This window comes from Rissa tridactyla, chromosome 2 (assembly GCF_028500815.1).
Source record: "Rissa tridactyla isolate bRisTri1 chromosome 2, bRisTri1.patW.cur.20221130, whole genome shotgun sequence".
Classification (NCBI taxonomy): Eukaryota; Metazoa; Chordata; class Aves; order Charadriiformes; family Laridae; genus Rissa; species Rissa tridactyla.
Window position 1 is genome coordinate 29,155,714 of NC_071467.1, and position 20,482 is coordinate 29,176,195.

Here is a 20,482-nt window from a genome sequence, read left to right on the forward strand (position 1 = left end):
TTGCTTGCCAGATCAATGCCATTTTTCAGTTGGGATAATAAAGTCGTGTAGATTTTTGGCAAGGAGTCAAGCTTTGGTTTTGTTTGGTTTTGGTTTTGTTTTGTTTTGTTTTTTCTATTTAGGCACATTTAGTAATAACATTGGATTGTGCCTGAATGATCAAATACCAGCTCTTTGCAGAAAACATAAATCTGGTTACACTTCTGAAGTACAGCAGTAGGCTATGTGACGTTAAAGAGGGTCAGTTCTCATTTCCGATAGCATAGCATTGCAATTTGTTTCAGAAGATTTCTCATGTTGAAGAGGTTGTGATCCTTTAAAGTCCTGCCCATGAGGATTCCAGCTCTGGTTAGGTTTTCAGTGAATGAACAAATCAGCTAGACCCTGGTCTGTCAAAGATCATATTCTCTGGAATTCCTTTAATTTTTTGTAGTAATGGAAGAAAATAAAATCCCAGTTTATTAAATTAAAAAAAAAAAAAACCACCCCAATGTTAGATTTTCTAGAGACAGTAAAGAAAATAAATTTGTAAAGAAGATTTTAAAGACATGTAATTGAAGCCTATTCCTTACATCTTTTTAATATTTTAATTACAAAATAATCTGATACCGGTAGTTTTGGTCATGGTGCGTTGATGACATGATTTGATGTGATATGACCATGAATAATTGCAATTTTCTTCCTCAGGCTTCACATATTTCTACAAAGGAAAAGAGTACTGGAAATTCAATAACCAGATGCTCAGGGTGGAACCTGGCTATCCCAGATCCATCCTCAAGGATTTTATGGGTTGTGATGGACCAACAGATCGAGATAAAGACCGACACAGCCCTCAAGATGATGTTGACATTGTCATCAAACTGGACAACACAGCCAGCACTGTGAAAGCCATAGCCATCGTCATTCCCTGCATCCTGGCCTTGTGCCTCCTTGTCTTGGTTTACACTGTGTTCCAGTTCAAAAGGAAAGGAACACCCCGCCACATACTGTACTGCAAACGCTCTATGCAAGAGTGGGTGTGATGTAGGGTTTTGTTTTTTTTCTTTCCCTCCCAGGAGTTTGTGGTAACTTGAGATTCAACACAAGAGCTGTTATGCAGTTTCCTAGCTAGGAGCGGGCATCTGTCAGTCTGAATCAAAGCTGATCTTTAAAACCCAGGGGGTTGCCTGTCCTGCGCGTGAGTGGCGATTCGCTCAGCTGGGAAGCTTCCATGATACACAGTATCTGCTGTTTCTTCAGTCCTTTGTCTTTCTTTGTCATTCGATTCTAGGCCTTTCCTCTGCACGTTCAAAGCCCTATAAACTATCAGGATTAACTAATGAAGAGGAAAAAAAAAAATATCCATGTTTCTACATTTTTCCCTTAAGGCCTGTTCCCCTTTGAAAAATTTTTTGCTGAAAGTAAATTTTTTTAGAAAAACACAACAACCCACAATGGAACTTTCAGGAAAGTGAGAAGACCCAAAACAGCTTTGTCTCCAAAGAGGATTGCTTTCTGTCTGCTATGGATAAAGTCCTATACTCCTACTTCCAGTTTTGTCAGGTGGGAGACTCGGATGACATGCAGGACTTCAGACTGTTTGGACAGCCATTTTCCAACAAACAAGGGGCCAAAATATCTGCAATATAGTAACAGCCTTAATAATACATTCATTTTGTGTTTTTTACAGCTGTTCTGGGCTATGTCCTCAATGTTTTAAACTCATTTCTATTCATTACTATATTCAAGCAGAACCTTTTTATTGGTTTATTTGATTTTTGGTTGGTTTTCCTGCATAATATCTCCCAAGCTGTACCAAGCCAGCCGCCCCAGGCCTTTCACAGGTCTGTCAGGAGCACTCATTCCAAAGCATGGTAAAAAGCAGTGTGTCTCTAAAGTGGATTTCAATGAAATAAAGCAACAGTCATGCTACAGAGAAACTTGACACTGGTATTACATTGGTGGTATAACCCTTTGAGAACTATTGCATCCATTTTCAGAGTCTGGTGGATGTTAATCTTGGTTGTCTTTAAATTATAGGATTGTCTTTGGGTAATACAGGTTTTAAAAGAAAATCAGTTTTTCAAAACAGATTTCCTGTAACTGCAAGTGAGTGTTTTTAATTATTTGCATTATTGATAGAAAACCATTTGTAACATAAATAGCAAACAAAATATATTTACCAGCTACTTTCTGGTTAAAGGAACCAAACCTCTTTTAATAACTTCTACCACTTACCAAGATTTTTTCTGAATGGGCGACAGACAGTTTTATAGCTTAGCCTTTTAACTTAAGCATCTTGGATTTCTCTTTTAAACTATGTTGCATGATAATTCAATTTGCCTCTGCAGAGGTAGAGTTACAGTTTCAAAGGAAAGCTAAAACGATGACTCTGATATTGCATGAGTATCCTCCGGTGTGTTACCCCTTTGCATGTTCACCATAGTTCTCAAAGGGTTAGTCCAATTTCTGGCCTTCAGCCAAACATGGTATCACTGACAGAGCCAAGGGACCACCAAAGCATTTTGTCATTCTGTGTAACTTGTGCTAACAGCAGTATTGTCATTTTCATGTGACCTGCAGAGCAGGTTTGTATCAATATTTTTTTCCTAGAGAAAAGTCAGCAACTGACAGACCTCTTTATTGATTTTAGGAGCTGCTTCTTGCAGTGATAGGCTTTACAGTCACTGGGCTGTGAACTTACTAAAGATGGTCAGAATGATGCACCCCAAAAGTCAGACACCTGGTTTTTTATGAAAGCCAGGATTTGAGGGGAGTAGCTTTTGCAACCATGAACAGCTTGCCTTGAACTTGATTATTGACCTGTTGACTGTCATTACCAAGTTAAACATTGTCTTCTGTGAACAGCTTCACTGTCTGAATTTCCTTAAAGTGTACTGTCCTATGTCTTTGATCTTTGACCTTTAACTTGCAAACTGGCACAAACTGAAGGGAATCTGGTGTTGCTAATGAACTAAGATGAGTTTTGTTTCTTAAAAGGCCTGATATACATTATCCAAAATTTGAAAAAAAAAAAAAGGTTGAAGTGTTTTCACAGAAAAGAACTGACATAAACTAAAATATTTATGATAGAGCTGTAGAAGGGTATTTTGCTATGTATACATGCACACTCTAAAAATGAACTACAGTAGAAGTTAATTTTTATTTAACTTCAATACAATTTTCAGTATAAAATTATCATTTCTACAAATAGCTAGTTATTAATGAAAAGGTTATAGGAAAGTATAAAAATACTTGAAATGGCCAGTATTGGCTTTTACATAAAATGAGACTTTTATACTACATTCACCAAATTTCTTACTGGTTTCTTAATCCACACAACTGGATCACTTTTTAGAGAGTGTAGGTATATATGCATATATATTATGGTTATTATTATTTTGGTAATGGATAGCTTGACTGCCTTGAATTTATATTTATATTGAGCATAGCATGAAAAATAGTATGCCTTTTTGTTCAATTACATGATTTTATATTGATTTGAGGACTTATTTTATGAACATATGTGGCATGCTATAAAGCATTGCAAACTTATTTCTTAGAGCATAAACAGATATGCATATGTATGGCTAACAAAAATGAGGATTAGAAAAAGATATAGTTTTACGACAAATATGCAATGCAGATGGCATTTTGGAGATGTTTTGTAGAGGTACTGCATACTGTAGGTTAGAAGTGCACCAGTATCAGCCCATAGCATTATTTAGTAAATCCAATTCAGTTGTTGCTGAAAATGTAGATTAATTGACAGTTCAGTAACATAGGATATTTACTGCACATCAGCTCATTTGGTGAATTTGGAATTCTATGCCTGTTTCTCATATATATTAAAATGTGTGTGTGTTTGTGTACTTACAAATGCACACAAACACACACATACACGTACATGCATATTTTAATCCATGGAGAGATTTTTACTGTCAACAAACTACAACTTATGTTCTGCTACAGACAGAACAAAATGATTCATGTTGCTGTTCCAATTTTGTCCCTTGGATAGTTGGTGGAAAATACTAACAGCACGACATATTCTGCATTTGGTTTTCCTCTACAATAGGAGAACTCATTTTCTGTTACCTTTAAGTCAGAACAGCATCTTATCTGGTTTTTGATTCACTTGAAAATTTCACTTCAATTTTGAAATATCTTTCATGGCAGCTTTAACTTTTTGTGCAACTGTTTCCCTGACAGTAATGAAGTGCTGAGCATGTTGACTGTTGTTCTTTGATAAGGTAACAAAAATGTTTGTATTTGGAGAATTTAACTTTAATTATGCAGGAAGGTAAGTGTGATAAGTCTAGTGCTTGGTATATGGTACATCATAGATACATGAATACATGATAAGTTGATTGTTTAATCTATTTTCTTTTACTTAAAAGTGCATATATATTATATACAGAGAGAGGGAGGAAAAATAATGTTATATTGGCATGTTTATGTCATGCAGAGCAAGATTGTGTCAGCATTTCTATTGCATACTCCTATTTTCAGTAGGTTATAACACTCATAAAGGTTTGTTTTAAGTAAAAGATGTAGGAGCAATTGTGTTCACTGTAATTCCCAAATACGTACTGGCTAGTTTCAAATTATAGAAGTAAATTAGTGATGTTGCCTGATCTAGTTTTGAACTCAAACAAGTAAAAGTTCTAAGACAATGTTATTTTTTGAACAATTGTTTTTCTACCAGGGCCTATAATTATGAGAATTAAGAAAAAACAATTTGAAAATATTTTCAGTTCTGCAATCTGGGTTCCTGCTCATGTGCCGTAACTTTTTTCATAAAGTTTTTAATAAACATTTCCGTATTGCTATTGTCATGATCTGTACTGTGGAACAATACAAAACTGAATATGCATTGTGTTAATCAGTTACAGTCTATCAAGCTGACTATACAGGGTCGCGTATCTTCAGAGTACTATGGTCTGTATGATGCAGGAGGCCAGAGTAGGTGATGGCAGTGTTTCCTCTGGCATTTTAATGTATAAACCTATGAAAAGGTTATTGACTGTAGACAAAAATTAATTTTTATCAAAAAAAATTGAAAACTATGTAACTGTATATTTACTGGATAGGCTGGGATGGAGAGACTCAAATGGCTCCAAAGGAGCCCTTTCAAGTCTCCTGAATAAATGTAATACATATTTTATATCTTCCTATGAACTTTTGTTCTTTTTCTTCTTTCAAAGTGGGGCAAAGGGAGGGTATAATTAAAGAAAAAGATTTTTTTAAGGCCAATTTTTGAATGAAAATAACAGAAGCTAATAGATTCAAACATAAGGGGCAGACTTACACTTTTTCTTAGAAGTGTACTTCACCTCCCCAATTGTTTGGTCAAGACTCCAGTGCCATTAGCACTGTGAGTTAAGAACAAAGTGTAAGGCTTAATTTTTTAATTTTCAAATTTTTGGGGGGTCTTACTTCACAATCTTAATGTCAGTTAAATGTAGCTTTTGGTACCAAATGATATAGAATCAAATTCTAGCTTGTTGGTTAGAAAAAAAGTGTGTAGAATAGAAAGTAGGTCTGCCTATAAGCAATGGAAGCATTACATTCCTATTCTAGTTTTTTGCATTTGAACCGTCGCTAGGGCAAACCTTAAAAAAGACACATAGCAAACTGAACAGTGAATGTTCCAGGCACTGCATTTTTAAGAAAGTAGAAATGCAAGCTACCACACCATTAGCAGCCTAAATTGGAGATAGCACAAGATGACTGGGCTGAGGAGCAAGGATATGACTGCAGGGGTTTCCTCTGTCCTGGTTCCCATATCTTCTTACAGCGTGGCCTAAGTTTTATCACCAATTGCAGAGGTGGAGGAAGCCCTGCACCGTGGCAGTAGGAGATGTGAAGCAGCCATTACAGAACAATAGCTCCCTGTCGCCTTTTGTTGTTGTCAAGACTGTCTTTGGACAGCTCTATTTCCAGAAGCGTAAATAGTTGACTGCAGCCCTATGAGCCATAAGGAAAATCGTTATTATCAGTGGAGGGAACAATTGTCACTGGCCACCTAGGTGTTCAGCTACGCTGTAAATCAAATAATATTGTGTGGGAGCTGAGGAACAGATAACTTGTTATTGCATACAATGGTACAGCCATGACCGATACACCAGCAGTGTAACGTTAGGCGTACTTCCTTAGCTCACACTACACAGACTGCAGACAGAGTGGTTCGCATAAGATAAGACCATTTAAACATATGTCAGTTACAAAATCAAGTGTAAATGAACCATATACTCATAAAATTAATCTCTGATTTATGCATGTAAATCAATGAGTTGTCTGCCGCTGGTCTCATGGAAAAAATGTAATGTGTGAGTCAAATCTGTCTAACTCATGCTTGTGACTTGCCGTCTGAGATGTCAGAGGCTGAGAGAGTAAGACATTGTCATCAGTGCCATCGATGCCGAAAATGTCTGGTAAGCATCAAAAGCATACCATCACTTGTTGCAGACTGGCTCCATTTGATGTTTGATCTAAGGTAGCCTCTAAGGTTAGGCAGCATAGATTCTGTATGACGTGGCATTATTTGATGCATGTATGTAACTAGGAAAGCCCAGTGATAATCAGGAGATCATATTTTGAAGGATCATCAGTACGTGACCACAGCAAGCATCTGTTCCTAAAATCAAAATGTATTTCAAAGAAGCACGTACACAGCATTAAACGCATGCATCATAAACAGGTCTTGTTTCCCAGTATACATAAGCTTTAGCATATCATCTACAAATTATAGTCAGTTTATTAACATTCGCAGTTGCAGCTGCCTGTTATGACTTTGAGATATGACATTCTGTGAGAGGTGTACATAAAGTATGTTTGCCTTGTGGAGATAGCCTTAAGTACTGCTCTGGTCTGCCCACAGTATAGATGAAATAAATTTTAGAGGCAGAGAAGACATAAATGAAGAAATGTAAACTAGCATGCTAAAGACAATTTTCTGCATTTGGATGTGCATGCAGCATAGTGCTACTTGCTGGCACAGTAAAACTACATAAACAATAATCATTACACATCAGCCATTTATGATGGCAGAAAGCTTTCCAGTCACACAGTTTAGTTTCTTCTGCTTCTGTAGAATGACATTGTCCACAGATGATAATTGTAATAGCCACCACATAAACCAAAGCTTTCCATTTAGTTAATAGTAATTTCTACCCTATGAAATTGCACACATATACTTTTACAACTACAGCCTTTATCTCCTTGGCAAACTATTGGCATATCTTAATTCATAGTTTTTCATGCCCATTAGTTTTTTTGCTGTTGCAGTAAAATGTATACTGGACATTCTCTCCATCTTGCCATCTGGCACTAACACATGGAATAATCACTTCCGTTCTGTGCCATGCATGTGTCCTGGATCATCCATTTGCCCATCCATCTTTCTGGGAACTGGCTTTCTGGGAAGTGGGATTAGCGACAGAAGGCTGGGATTAAATAACTTCCTAAAGTACCTGGTCGGCCCTTAACAATATGACAACAGAGTTTGAAGAGTTTTCAGTGAAGTATAATATGACATACCCACTGGCAACAGAGCAGTGGAACTCTGCCAATGAGTTCATGCCCAGATGGGTTCGCCACTTGCAAAGAGTAGTGTGTTAAATCAGAAAACAATGTTTCTAATCCATATTTTCATCCTGATGTGTTGGCATAGTTTAACACCCAGTCTGCACACATATTCGTAGTTTACGTGGCTGTACATAAAATCATCTGCCTTGTGAAAGCTGAGAGTGCTTAGGGTCAGCAGGCAAGCAATGCTAACTCGTTTATAAGGTGTGAACAAATTTTGATACCCTTACTATCATTTTACAACCTCAAAGAAAAGAAAGTAGGTTTTTCCATAATGTAAAATGATGGTTTATAATACTTTGTCAGTGTTCACAATTACATGATATTCTATACAACTCAAAAAGTACTGTTGTACAACTGATATATTCCAGATGAAATGCACAGCCCCATATTGAGGCATACAATGAATCTAAACAGAGGTGCACATACTGTGTGCACTATGCTTGGCTATTGACGCAAAATTGTCAGTGCTCACATACTGGTCATCTTCGTATTTTATGGGAGCACCATGTTGAAGTCATTTCCAAGCAGTTGTCTGCTTGGATACAGGTAGAGTTATCTAAGTTAGGAGAAGGTACACGTACATGTGACGGTGTGTATTCAGAAGACAACTTCAGCAACCTCTAGTGCTGTTTTAAATGATTGTCACAACTACAATTCATACCTGTAAGGCATAGCTGCATCTTGTATTTACAAGGTTGTGTTTTTTCCATATGATAAAGTTCTATGAACTCTGGCCATGCATCACAAGGTAGATGAAAACTATTAAAAAAATCTTTTAGAATAGCCATTGTCAATACTCACACAACACACAGAAATACCTGAGATTGTTATACCCAGGGAAATTTAATCTTGAATAGGAATCCAGGATTCAAGGAACATGTGATGATGCAGAGAATCTATTCCCAGCTCTTACTCTATGTAATGCATTTGGTAAAACATTGTCAACTAAGTAGATCTAACTAACATCCATCTTTACTGTGTTTCCAAAACCATGCAGGCATCTCTTATCAATTCATGCACAATACTGTCTTACTGTGCCTGGTTGAAAACCATTTTATAGGATAGATCAAGGATTATGATCCTCCCTTCTCATCGTCCAAGATACACAGGTCATCATCTGCTATCAATACGCATTCCTTTGAAGGTGGTACTCCTTGAATCACAGTGATGAAAAATACAGATTTAAAGGAAAACCTTATTGAAATCTTTCTCAGAGGAAACTTAAATTAGTCATGAACTTTCTTTCCACAACTTCTAGGATCCACAGGAAAGCCAACTATGTCTTTTGGTCAAAGACTACAGACAGACACAGAAAAAGCAGCAGAAGTACATTTCCATTTTTAATGTCCAGAAGAATGTAAGAAAAGGAATGAGACCATTTCATTTTATAATTGCAAGGAAGGAGCCAAGGACAATTGACACCACTAAAATTGCATGTAAGTGCTATGTAATCAACAATAAAAGAGAAGAGGTATTATCAGGAAGTTCATGATAGCTTTGAAAGTATTATTGGTCTCCAACAACAAGGATACCTGATCGGCTGTAGAAAGTCCACTGAATTCTATATTTGGTGTCATAACCCACCAGAAAGCAGTCAATCAAAAGGCTCCTCAGTATAGTTACTCTAAACCTGACTACAAATATATAGAGAGAGCGCATTATTTATCTGCTGCAATCAAAAATCTTTCAAGAGAGATTTAGTAAAACTAACATCAGCCTGAATCTATGTGCAAAAACTTGTCACAGTGAAATGTTCTTACATTTGTTTTCAGAAATTGGCCAAGAATTTATCTATCATTTGAAGAACTCCACTGGATGAAATAGCTCTATTAGTCTTTATTACAGCCATGTATCTTTGTCTCCATATCTCAGTCCTGAAGTGTTTGATATAATAGAAATACATTTATGACCTTTGTATGGATCATCTATTGCTATTTCTTTAGGTAAATTGATAAATATGATCAAACTTCTGATTCCCCTCCACCCCTTTTTTCACTGTGCCTTGGCATGTTTCCTGACTAATTAAGGCAATGTTTAATTTTATACGCTCTTGGTAAGCAAGTGAGAAATTATCTGTTCACTATACAGAGGAAATGAGAAAATACAATTTTGTTGTCTATCTATCTCATTTAATCGCACACAACTTTTTACAGTCTGTCACTAGGAAATGCAGCTTTTTGGGTCTAGGGTCTAGGGTGACGAGGTAGTACCTTCTCAAAAACTCCCATGCCCATTTGAGAAACTTGATGTATAACTTTCACTGAAACTCGCTCATTGTCCAGTTCCCCAACACTGACCTCCAAGTTACTCACTTCACATTATCGAAATCTCTGCCATTGGCTGACACTTCCATCCTTTAAGTCTTTTATGAAAATCATAGAATTGCCTAGGTTGGAAAGGACCTTTCAGATCATCTAGTCCAACCATAAAAATTATGTGATATAGCCAGAACTGACCATCGTGGACTCCTCATTTGCAGCTTGTGGCTACTTGCCTGGTCACATGTAAAATGGTGTTAACAGCAGAGACCTATCATTTCTGATGCCAGTCATAGCATACCATTTGCATCCATGGTTTATGCCCTTTGTGAGAGGTCTGCAGTCTAGAAAGCTGCATTTCAAAAATGTTTTTATTGTTTCCAGTAGTTCCAGTTCTCATCTTTAACCTTTTCTCTTTCTCCTTTGCATTCTGATGCCTATAATCTGTGTCATGGATATTCAGACAATAATTATATGGCTGGACTCCTTCCTCTACCACCGGTCAGTCCATACACATATATCAACTACCATTACATTACTGCTGTAGCATAACACACGAGCACTGTTACATGGCAGAATGCTTTGCTATTATGCATTGTTTTCTGATTGATCCTAATTTTTAGGTATCATAAATAACATATTTATGAAGAGCTCTCTTTGACATCTGCTACTGAAGTCTGGGAATTGGATTCATTGCATAGTTCAGTCACAGCTTGCAGATAAAGATGCAGGTGTCTGACTTCTGTAGGTTTATTGTATGTGATAAGTGTTCCTATAGGATTCCAATTGAGGGAGGTGGTGTCTTCTCCTTGCCAGTCCTGTAGTTAGTTATTGTTAGCAGTTAAAGCATGTACAGCCGGTTTTGTCAGTGTGTAGTCAATCAGAATTTGATACGGACATGTACAAGAACGGTACATTGTTTTCCATGCTTCATACACGTTCCTGTTTCTCTTACTTTCCGAATAACAGGCACCTTGCTTTCCCTCCAAGTGCTGTACTCTAGTATCTACCAGAACCTGATTTCTTCCTTAGTTCTGCGTGTTGGGTGTTATTTTAGCAGCTGATTCCATTTTCCATCTTGTTGCCATTCCCTCCTCCCTGTAATTCCAGCAGAAATCTGGTTCCAATATGTTAGCTAGAAGCCAGTACAATTGTGAATGCTCTTCCCACACTGTGATTTGCTTGTTTATCCTCCACCTCTGAGAAAGAGGAAATCAACCTTTCATGCAGAGGCAAGGATTTTGGTGCAGTTGTTAGGATATCTCTGGAAGTCGTTTTATGCATAACATGACCGTAAAACTCACACATTGTTAAACATCAACTCTTTTCAAGCTCTACTTCTTGAACCACCCAACAATTGTTCATTTAATTTACAAAGCATGACAAATAAGTCAGAATATGGATGTGATGATTTCTTTGTGTGACGCAAATTTCTCATTTTTATTCCCTTTTCTCTGCATAGCCCCATATGCATTTCATGCCCATGTTTGGTGCATTAAGATGTGTGTTAGCAGCAAAATAACTGGAGCATTTACTTGCTTTCTGCAACTAAATTTCATTTTATTATTGTTATTTTATTTTATTTTATTTGCTCACACAGCATTCTATACAGTAACCTTTTTATAACTGACATATGTTATTCCTTCAGGTAGCTTCTACTGACAAACACAAAGCTTGTTTGTGTGCAAATGCAAGGCTGACTAAATGGTGCTAAAGTGTATTATGACTGTCAGATATAATCAGGCAAAATTTTGTGGTGCTTAGACTGATTTTTTCATTGATTTTATTGATCAATGCATTGAACAGTGTTTTATTATACACAAGTTGTCTTTTATTAGTAAATCAAGACCTCATAGTGCATTGTTAAACAAAATGGGTTAATTAATCTATGTAACAGCTCACCAAGCTATTATCTCTTTAACTCCTTATAATGTTGTGTCATTAAAGGTCAAGGGGTCACGATAATAATCTCATTGCTGTAGACCATTAACATGACTGAACATTTTCAACAAAGTACTTATGTTTACAATGCTATAACCCTTTGACTGCTGCGGCAACCTTTAACCACAGAAAGTCACATGCTAGGATCATCATTATGGTTCTTGCCATGGCAATCAAAGAGTTAAGGGCTGTGCAGTGATTTGTTTTATATTTATTAATTTATATTTATTTTTTTGTTTTCATTTGAGAAGGGGGGAATTGGGGTGGGGCAGTTCTTGTCTGCTGTAAGTGTCTTAACCAAGGGAAGGGTTAAAATGGCTTTTTATACTATTGCATCTTATGTACTTACCATCGTTTCATTGTGTTGTAATTAAAAAAAAAATCTGTCAATAAATAAGAGAACAGAAAAAAAGTTTCATAAAGGCATTGTGGTTTAATTGGTATATATTACTCTAAGATGAATAGCTGCTGCTCTCTATGTACCATCTAACACTACAGCCAACCTTAGCCTCAGAAGAGGAATGTCTAACAGGTAATGACAACGTATAGAGATATTACAGATATATCTGTGTACGAGCAGGATGAAAGAAACATTAGTTAATTTTTGTAATCAAAATGGAATAGGAAAAACTAATTTGTATGGAAAAGAGGTGAAGTGTGTGCAAGTGAAGCTACTTCTGTAATGTCTGAAGGGCCATACATTAGAGGTTGCTGTCACATCCACTACAAAAATGATGAACAGGTGGCTGAATTTTTGCCTTTGTTGTGTGTAAGAAAAACTATGAAAAGTATAATGTAAAGAAAAGGTGAGTCTAATGGTTCAGGTTAGAAAATAGCTGAAGAGAACAACTGAAAAATATACAGTTTTCTTGAAATCAGATCACAATAGAAGACCACAGGACTAAAATGCAAAGGAGAGTTCTATGAAACTTTGGCCATCCAGCTGAGCTTTGCAAAGATCTATGTTCCTCTCATGTCAACAAACATGTAATTCTTCTCAGGCTATAGAGGATTAAAGTCTTCTTACACCTGTGCATGTGTGAGGGTGCAGGAAACCAGGAACAAGCTCAATCTGTTTGGAGACAAACTTATTATTGGTTCAGAGTCCTAGTAAGAAAGAAGGAAGTGTTTGTCAGCTGATCCAAAACCTGAGGCCAAGCTCATCACATATATAAGCTATCTGAAGCCTCACTCTTTTCCACTCTATTAAAACTCAAAAGTAGTTCATCATTAAATAAAAAAAGAAAAAAAAATAAAGGAAATTCCATTATTTAGCTGATTAAAGGAAGAAAACTGAATAAAACAGATGCTACAGAAGTCACTGATTGCAGTTCTCACACATGGGAGAGGTAAAGACTCCTGGCTGAACCTTGTCTGCAGATGACTGACAGGAAAAATACCAGTTCTGAATGAAAGGGTTTGGGAAGTGTCTTAAATATCTTATCATCTTAAGTTCATGGAAGTGTGTTGCTTCTGAAAGATATGAATAAAAACAACTTCCAGGTTGATCCATGTTTTCATAATACCATTCACTTCATAGGTAAAGATACTGCTACAAGCAGGAAACTTATTAGTAAACATCTAGTAATCACAGTTAACATATGAGAAATCTTGTGCCATAACTCAATCTTTTTCAGACTTATTTTCATGTAATTATGTTGCAGATAATTAAATTTTTGTTTTAATATTTAGGCCCAAAATTCAAGATGTAGCTTCCAGGAATTACTCTTCTCCAAAAATCTTTCCAATCAAGAAATAGAATCAATACTAGGTTAACTAAATAGACAAAACTGATTATGAAACAAATATTCTTAATCACTGCCTGCCAACCACTTTGATGCTACTTGTTTGAATTATTACAAACAGTGAACAAAATCAACTAAACATCTGGACATCACTAGCTTTCAATGGAACTAAAACATGGATATATTATACATGACTTTGGTCAGTTCTAAACAGAATGGCATGGAACACACTCATTTTCTGCTCATGAGAAGCTAAGGATAAAAGAAACGAGTATTTTATAGATCACCTACTAAGACAACTGGGAAAATTCTGGGTGCTTATTATGAGCTGTGAGGATTGCGCTTTAATGAACATTATTCAGTCCTAAAGCCTACAATACACGTAAGTCAAACTGTCTTTTCCCCAAGTATATTGGCAATGTACTGCTGCTAGTGGTGAAAATGAGTCTGTATTGCTAAAGAGATTTTTGCTATCAGTTATGCAAAATTTAGGTGCACATTTGAACTGTGCTTCACCAGTACTAAAAGCTAGACCCTGACCAACGCCTAACCAGTGTTCACTTGAGCCACTTTCAAGCCAAAAGGAGGTGTGTTATGACCCTCTGCACAAACACTCAGAATACAAAGAAGCTTTTCCAAGACCTAACGAAACTGTATTCTCTTACTTCAGTGTGTGTCACATTAAATGCAACTATAGACATTTTTACCGAAGTGCCTCTTTCCACTATGAAATTCTTTTTTTAAAAAAAAAAAAAAAAAACCAACCAAAAAAACCCCAAACCAACAAAAAACCAAAGCAAACTGAAATATTCAAGTTATAATTCAGGAGAACTAGAGTGGGTAAGCTGTAAAAGTAAAGAAGCATCCAAGAGAACATCAACAAAAAAAAGTATTTCAAAACCCAATATTTTATGAAGAATTTTATATATTAGTATTTACTTTCTGGAAAGTTTCCAAGATGAAATAAGTATCGTTGCTACCACACTGTTCAATATATTGATGTGAAGTTTGGTTTGCAACTCATTCATTCCTTCACAAGTCACTGCAAGAAACAACTCCTAAAGAGCATGCTTAATTTCTCAGATGTTTGTGTGAAATTACTGTCATTAATCACCATATTGATTATCTTTCTTCACTTTTCCAGGATTCTTCTATTTAAAATGTTCCCCTGAAATGACATGTAGAGGCATCCTTGTTATCCATGTCTTCCTCAGTTGCTCTCTCTTTGGTAGATCAGAGATACACTGTGCAGTGCTTTTGTGTTGTGGTTCACAGATAATTTTTGCTTTGATTTTCAGCATCAGTCATACATTCTCACCATGACAAATGACAAGCGTGGCTGCAGTCCCCTTGTTTCTACACATGGAACTTGTTACTCTGTCACACTGCCCAACTTCCCACTGCATGTCTTCGCTCATACTTGGTTAAAGTGATAGATTCAGGTTTAATCTGAAGAGTTTTTCTATTCATGTTGTTCTTTTGTAAGGAAATGCGCTATTATGTGTGAAGGGCTAGTTTTACAAGGAAGATAGGAAATATCTGAATACTGTCACAGTGTCAAATAACTTCATTCCCAAATGTCTTCCAGGTCCTGTTTCCCTGGTGGTCCACACTGTGTGTCCATGGCAGATTTTCTTTTGGACTGCACTAGCTAGGTCTTTTAGAGATAAAACCTGTGCTTTCTTTTGGGAGGCAGCTATTCCAGGAATCACTCTGGCATACTGGATAATATGATCCCAGCAGGCGTAACACTTCCAGGCATAAGGCATGCTCTGAAAATACCTCAATTCAAAAAGAAATAGAACCTCACAGTTCACGAGAAGTTCAGTTCAGCTAGAAGAACAATGAGTTTGTAAGTCTTGTTTGGGTGTAATTGACAACCAGTCAGGCACTGCTTAGACTCAGCACTCTGTGCAAACTCAGAGGTAAAGAAAAGTTAGACCTTCTCCAAGGTCAGCCTAGTCTACTAGAAAATCAGTTTGACATACAGGAACTTAAATGTCCCTTAAAAGTCTAGCATAGGGCATAATTGCCAACTTTTAGCTCCTAACCTGTGCCTAAAGTAGCCACATTAGGGCTCTACTTGAGTATAATAGCTTTGAACCCTAGCTGGTGGCCTTCAGAAGTTGGTTCCTCTCTCCATTGAACAGCAGCTACATTTGGGAGTTAATTTAAAACTCTTTCTCTTGATAAGACATGTAAGTTAAATGAATTGTATCCCTTTCACTCCTAAGCCAGGAGAACAGAGATGCAGACAATAGAAAAAGATGCTGGGAACAGCAATACTCAGAGATCCCACACAATTAAAATAAATGAGGTATGTCAGGACTGTCAGGAATCACAGTAAAAAGAGGGGAAAAGAAAGGAAAATGGAAAGGAAGCTTAACACATGCTTCTGTGTGTTTAAATATCTGACATGTGCTTGTAGACTCAACTGTCCTACAGTTGTGTACTACCACTGGACGCTGCCCAGGTAACAACGAAACCCGAGTCTCCCATTTACAAGTGCCCAGCCAAGATACATGGTTTCTGGGTGTACCACTTCCTGATTTCTTTTGTTTGAGTCAGCTATGATTCAGGTAGCGTTAAGTCGCTCTTATTACCTGTATGGAAGGTGCCTCCACTGATTCACTGTTGAAATCCACATGTGTAACAGCGCTTCTGCACATTGCAAACAGCATAGAGAAGACACATTTGTTGAGCTACCCCATATGGACATCGGTTAGGCGGACAGGACACAGGTGACGCAAAAAGAGGCCTTGCAAGGGCATCAGTGCCGAATGCCCTCTGGCTGTTAATGCTGAATGCCACCTACAGCTTTTGCACGCGCAGCTCTCTGTACAGCTCTTTGCTTATATGCTGGCTTATAGCATATAGCACAAGCTTACATCTTGCTGAGAAATGTTACTATACTGTGTATACTCAGGTCTCTCAGAGGATGAAGGAACAGACAAATGGGGACACAGAGCATATTAGTAATGTAATAAAAAGATGGAAATGGGGGAAAAGATAAACATTCTGTGCCTAATGAGAAAAGCAGTAAAGACCAGAGTGTTTAGAAAGAGTAGTTCTGAGCTTTGCTTTATACAATATGGAAATTAATTTTGACAGTGGAATTTCTATTTACTTAACTTTGGGGGAAATCTGGACCATGCACATTTTTCTGGCTGTGTTATTTATCAAGCCCACGTACAATCAGTAGTTAAAGAGGAAGCAGCAAAATAAATCCAGATCAACGGTACTGGGAAAGTATAAAATGCCTGGATGTGAGAAGATTTCTCAAATCCTTTGATAAGAAAGAGACATTGCCTAATGCTGTAAAGTCCTAATGACCTTTGAAAACGCAAACAGGGAATTGTAATCTCATTTAAATGTTAATTAAAAGAATTGAACTTAAGTGGTTCAGAGAGACAAGAAATTGAAAGTTCTGAAGATTAAATTATTCCTTTGATGGGTCAGGCTACACGGTGTTGCACAGTACGTATGCCTCTGTTGATGTGGGCTGCAGGAACAGTTCCTTGAGGGACAAAAACTCTCACTTCACCTCTCCCACCTCTCTCCAAATTACATTGGCACAGTCATAGGGGCCTGTTTATCTCAGAAGCTGCACAGTTCATGCAGAGCTTTCTTCTTTATACATAAAAGTAATTATTTTAGCATCGGTAATCTTATTCCCCCGTGTCTCTTTCCCTTCATACTCTTTACATGGATTATTACAACGGTTAGTCCCAGTCTGCAGCCCGGCAACCTCCAGAGTGTCTCTAAGGCTGATTCTTTCCATCTGCATAGAACATAAAGAGGTTTTGCATCTGCTTTTGTAGTCCTATGGCTATAGTGAGAAAGATACATAGGTGATGGCAATACTAGTTTAACTGGAATAAGATTCACCTTCCCAGCACAGTCAGATTACTTTTTTGACCCTCGGTGAATCCCGTGATCTCCTCTGGCTAGCTATTGTAATGCTCTGTATTGACAAGAGTAGAATTGCCAATAGAGTTGTGTGTCTAAGCTCTCCGTATCCTGAGCACTAAAAATATGATTCATAATAGTCAACCTGTTTAGCAAGGTGATGCTTAAGCTTATTATTAGAAGGAGGAAGACAGTACAACTCTGTCTCTTGTCTTAGCCACCAGCTAGGGAAAGAGCTAGATGCATCTTGAGCTCTGGGTCACCATCAACTGCTGAGTTGGGCAACTCGCATGTTTGAAAACGAGTGACTCATTAAGGTGTGGAGTGATGAGTGACTCCCAGGGTGTGGGGACTTCTGGACTCCAAAGGCCCCTGAGCTCAAGGGGAACCAGCTGTTCTTAGGAATTAGATGACTTCCATCATCTCAGTCTCCTTTCCTCTGTGTCCAAAATAGGAAAAATTATATATTTAATTTCCAGAGAGCTTTTGTCATTTGCGTACTTAACCCAGAGAGAGAAGAAAGATTTTAAATACTCTGTTTCCTCAGTAATTCTCAGTATTGTTTTTTCCTCAGCATTCATTTAGGAAATATTATGCCAACTGGTGTGAATCTGATTCTAAACTGCCTCTCCAGTCAACACAGAAGGAATTTAGGCACTAGCTTAGATATAAAAGCAAAGGCTCTTTGCAGTGGATGTCTTAAGCTGGGTCACTGATAAATTCTGTGAGGATTCTGTGTTTCTTCACACTCTAAGGTTGCATTTGTCACAGCAAGTTCCTTCTGAGTGGAACAAGGTGGCTGATCTTCTTCCCAGAGGCCTCTTGGTGGCTTACAAGGATTTGTTTTGTACCTGCTGTCAGTGCCCAGGCACCAGCAGCGGGTGCTGCAGGACGGGCTCTTTGAGGAGAGGTTGGGACTGCCCCATGCTGGACACAGATGGTTCCAGCCGGTTCCAACCAGCTCCAATGGACCCACCGCAGGGCACAGTTGAACCTGTCAACCAAGTGGGTGGTGCCTCTGGGAAAATGTATTTAAGAAAGGGTGAAAACACTGCACAGACAGTGAAGAGCAAGGGAAAAAAAGGTGAGAAACATCCCTGCAATTATCAGGGTCACAGAAGAATGAACGGGGAGGAGGTCCTCCAGGTGCTGGAGCAGAGAATCCCCTGCAGCCCGTCCAAAGACCACGGTGGAGCAGATATGGAGGATCCTATGCTGGAGCAGGTGCATCCTGAAGGACTGCAGCTTGTGGAGAGGCCCCATACTGGCGCAGGGGAAAAATGTGAGGAGGAAGGAGCTGCAGAGAAGAGCTGTTACGGACTGACCAAATCTCCCATTCCTCATGCCCCACAACCGACTGGGCAGGAGAGATGTAGAAGAGTCAGGAATAAAAGAGTGAAGTTGAGCCTGGGAAAAGGGGAAGGTGGTGTTTTAATTTGTCTTTGTTTCTCACTATCCAAACCTATTTTAATTGGCAATAAATTAAATTCACTTCCCACCAGCTGAGTCTGTTTTGCCTGTGACAGTGATTGGTAAGTGATCTCCCTGTCTTTATCTCAACCCACAAAGTTTTCCATCTTATTTTCTGCTCATGTCTTGTTGAGGAGGGGGAGTGAGTGAGCAGCTGTGTGGGCGGCTGGCTGCTAGCCAAGGTTAATCCCTCTCCAACTATTCTTTAGATTTACTTTACTTTATTTGATAGTTTTCCTGGGCAAACCTTTGTAGAGATGCAAAATCCTGTAACTGTGTTAAGAGTGGAAGAACACGAAGTGGAAATGGCTTCCTGCATGCGATTATCATCTCAAGCTGAAATGTCAGTATAAGATGTTAAAGAATAGTTGATAGGATGATAAGTATCAAATTTCCTCTGGAATTAACTTAAGTGTTCTGAAGGAACTGAAAAAAGAAATAACTGATTTATGAATTGTGCTGTATCATGTCTTCCTAAAACTGTCTCATGACTGGAAGGTGGTTAAAGTGGCAGCAATTTTTTAAAGAACTTTGTCCGAAATCTGAAAAACTGTAGCAAAGTAAACTATCATCTCCAGTGAGCAAACTGACCCTAAAAGAGGAACTTGCAAATATATGGATAAATATGATATATGAGAGTAGAATCAGAATTACTTTAGTAACAGAATCATCTATTAGAGTTCTTGAAACAATTAAATAATGCTAATCAAAATAATGCTAATCAAGTTGATACACTTTTCTGGATTTCCAAAAGGCATTTAGTAAGATCCTTCTCCAAACACTCTTAAAGAAATTTAGCTGTGATAGCAAAAGAGGTAAGATGTATGAGAAGGTTATTAAACTATGGGAAACAAAAGAAAGCATTATTGCCTAGTTTCCACAATAAAGAGACATCATAAATAAAACTCACAGGAGTCTCTGCCAGAGGCTATATTCATAAATGATCTGGAAAGAGTTATATGACAAAGTTTGTTGATGATACTAACAGTAATAAAGACATGGAATGAGTGTTAATAATTGTAAAAATAAAAGCCGTACAATACTAAGGGACGTGGAAATGAAATGGCATATAAATTAAATTATGTACAAGTGAAATACATATGAAAAAAATAAAATTCATATATATAATGATGTTTCCTGAGCCAAGTATTAGTGTTTGAGAAAAGCTCTTACAAATAGGAGAGAGAAATCTATGAAAGCATCAGTTCAATATGCTGCAGCAATGAAGAAAAGCAAATGAGATGTTAGAAGTTGTTAAGAATGGGATAGAGAACAAACCAAAATAATAATAATAAAAAATCATTATGCTGCTGTATAAATCTATTACATACCTGCATCTTGAATTCTATTTGAAGTTCTGCCTCCTTTCCTCCATTTGCATGTCAAAATTCGTATAGTAACAAAGTAGTAATTTTGAATAATGTAGCTGTGTTTGGATAAAGGCTGCAAGGATGGGCAAAATTATCAAAGATGTTTCTGTTTTATAAGAAATGACTACATGTAGGAGGACTCTTCAAAAAAGGGAAACACAAAAATGGTCTAAAAACTTGAGTTATATGAATAAATGTAAGCGAAGTTATTTTTCAC

The 20,482-nt window shown here is 37.5% G+C and overlaps 1 protein-coding gene across 1 annotated transcript in view; it reads left to right on the forward strand.

The window, feature by feature from the left end:
- The window catches only part of MMP16 (matrix metallopeptidase 16), a 196,414-nt gene extending 184,269 nt beyond the window's left edge, over nt 1-12,145 (forward strand). The window contains exon 10 of the mRNA XM_054191367.1: nt 688-12,145. Coding sequence (XP_054047342.1) covers nt 688-1,022 — 335 coding nt within the window. The 3' untranslated portion in view covers nt 1,023-12,145. The remainder of the gene's footprint in view (nt 1-687) is intronic.
- The last annotated feature ends 8,337 nt before the right edge of the window (nt 12,146-20,482 follow it).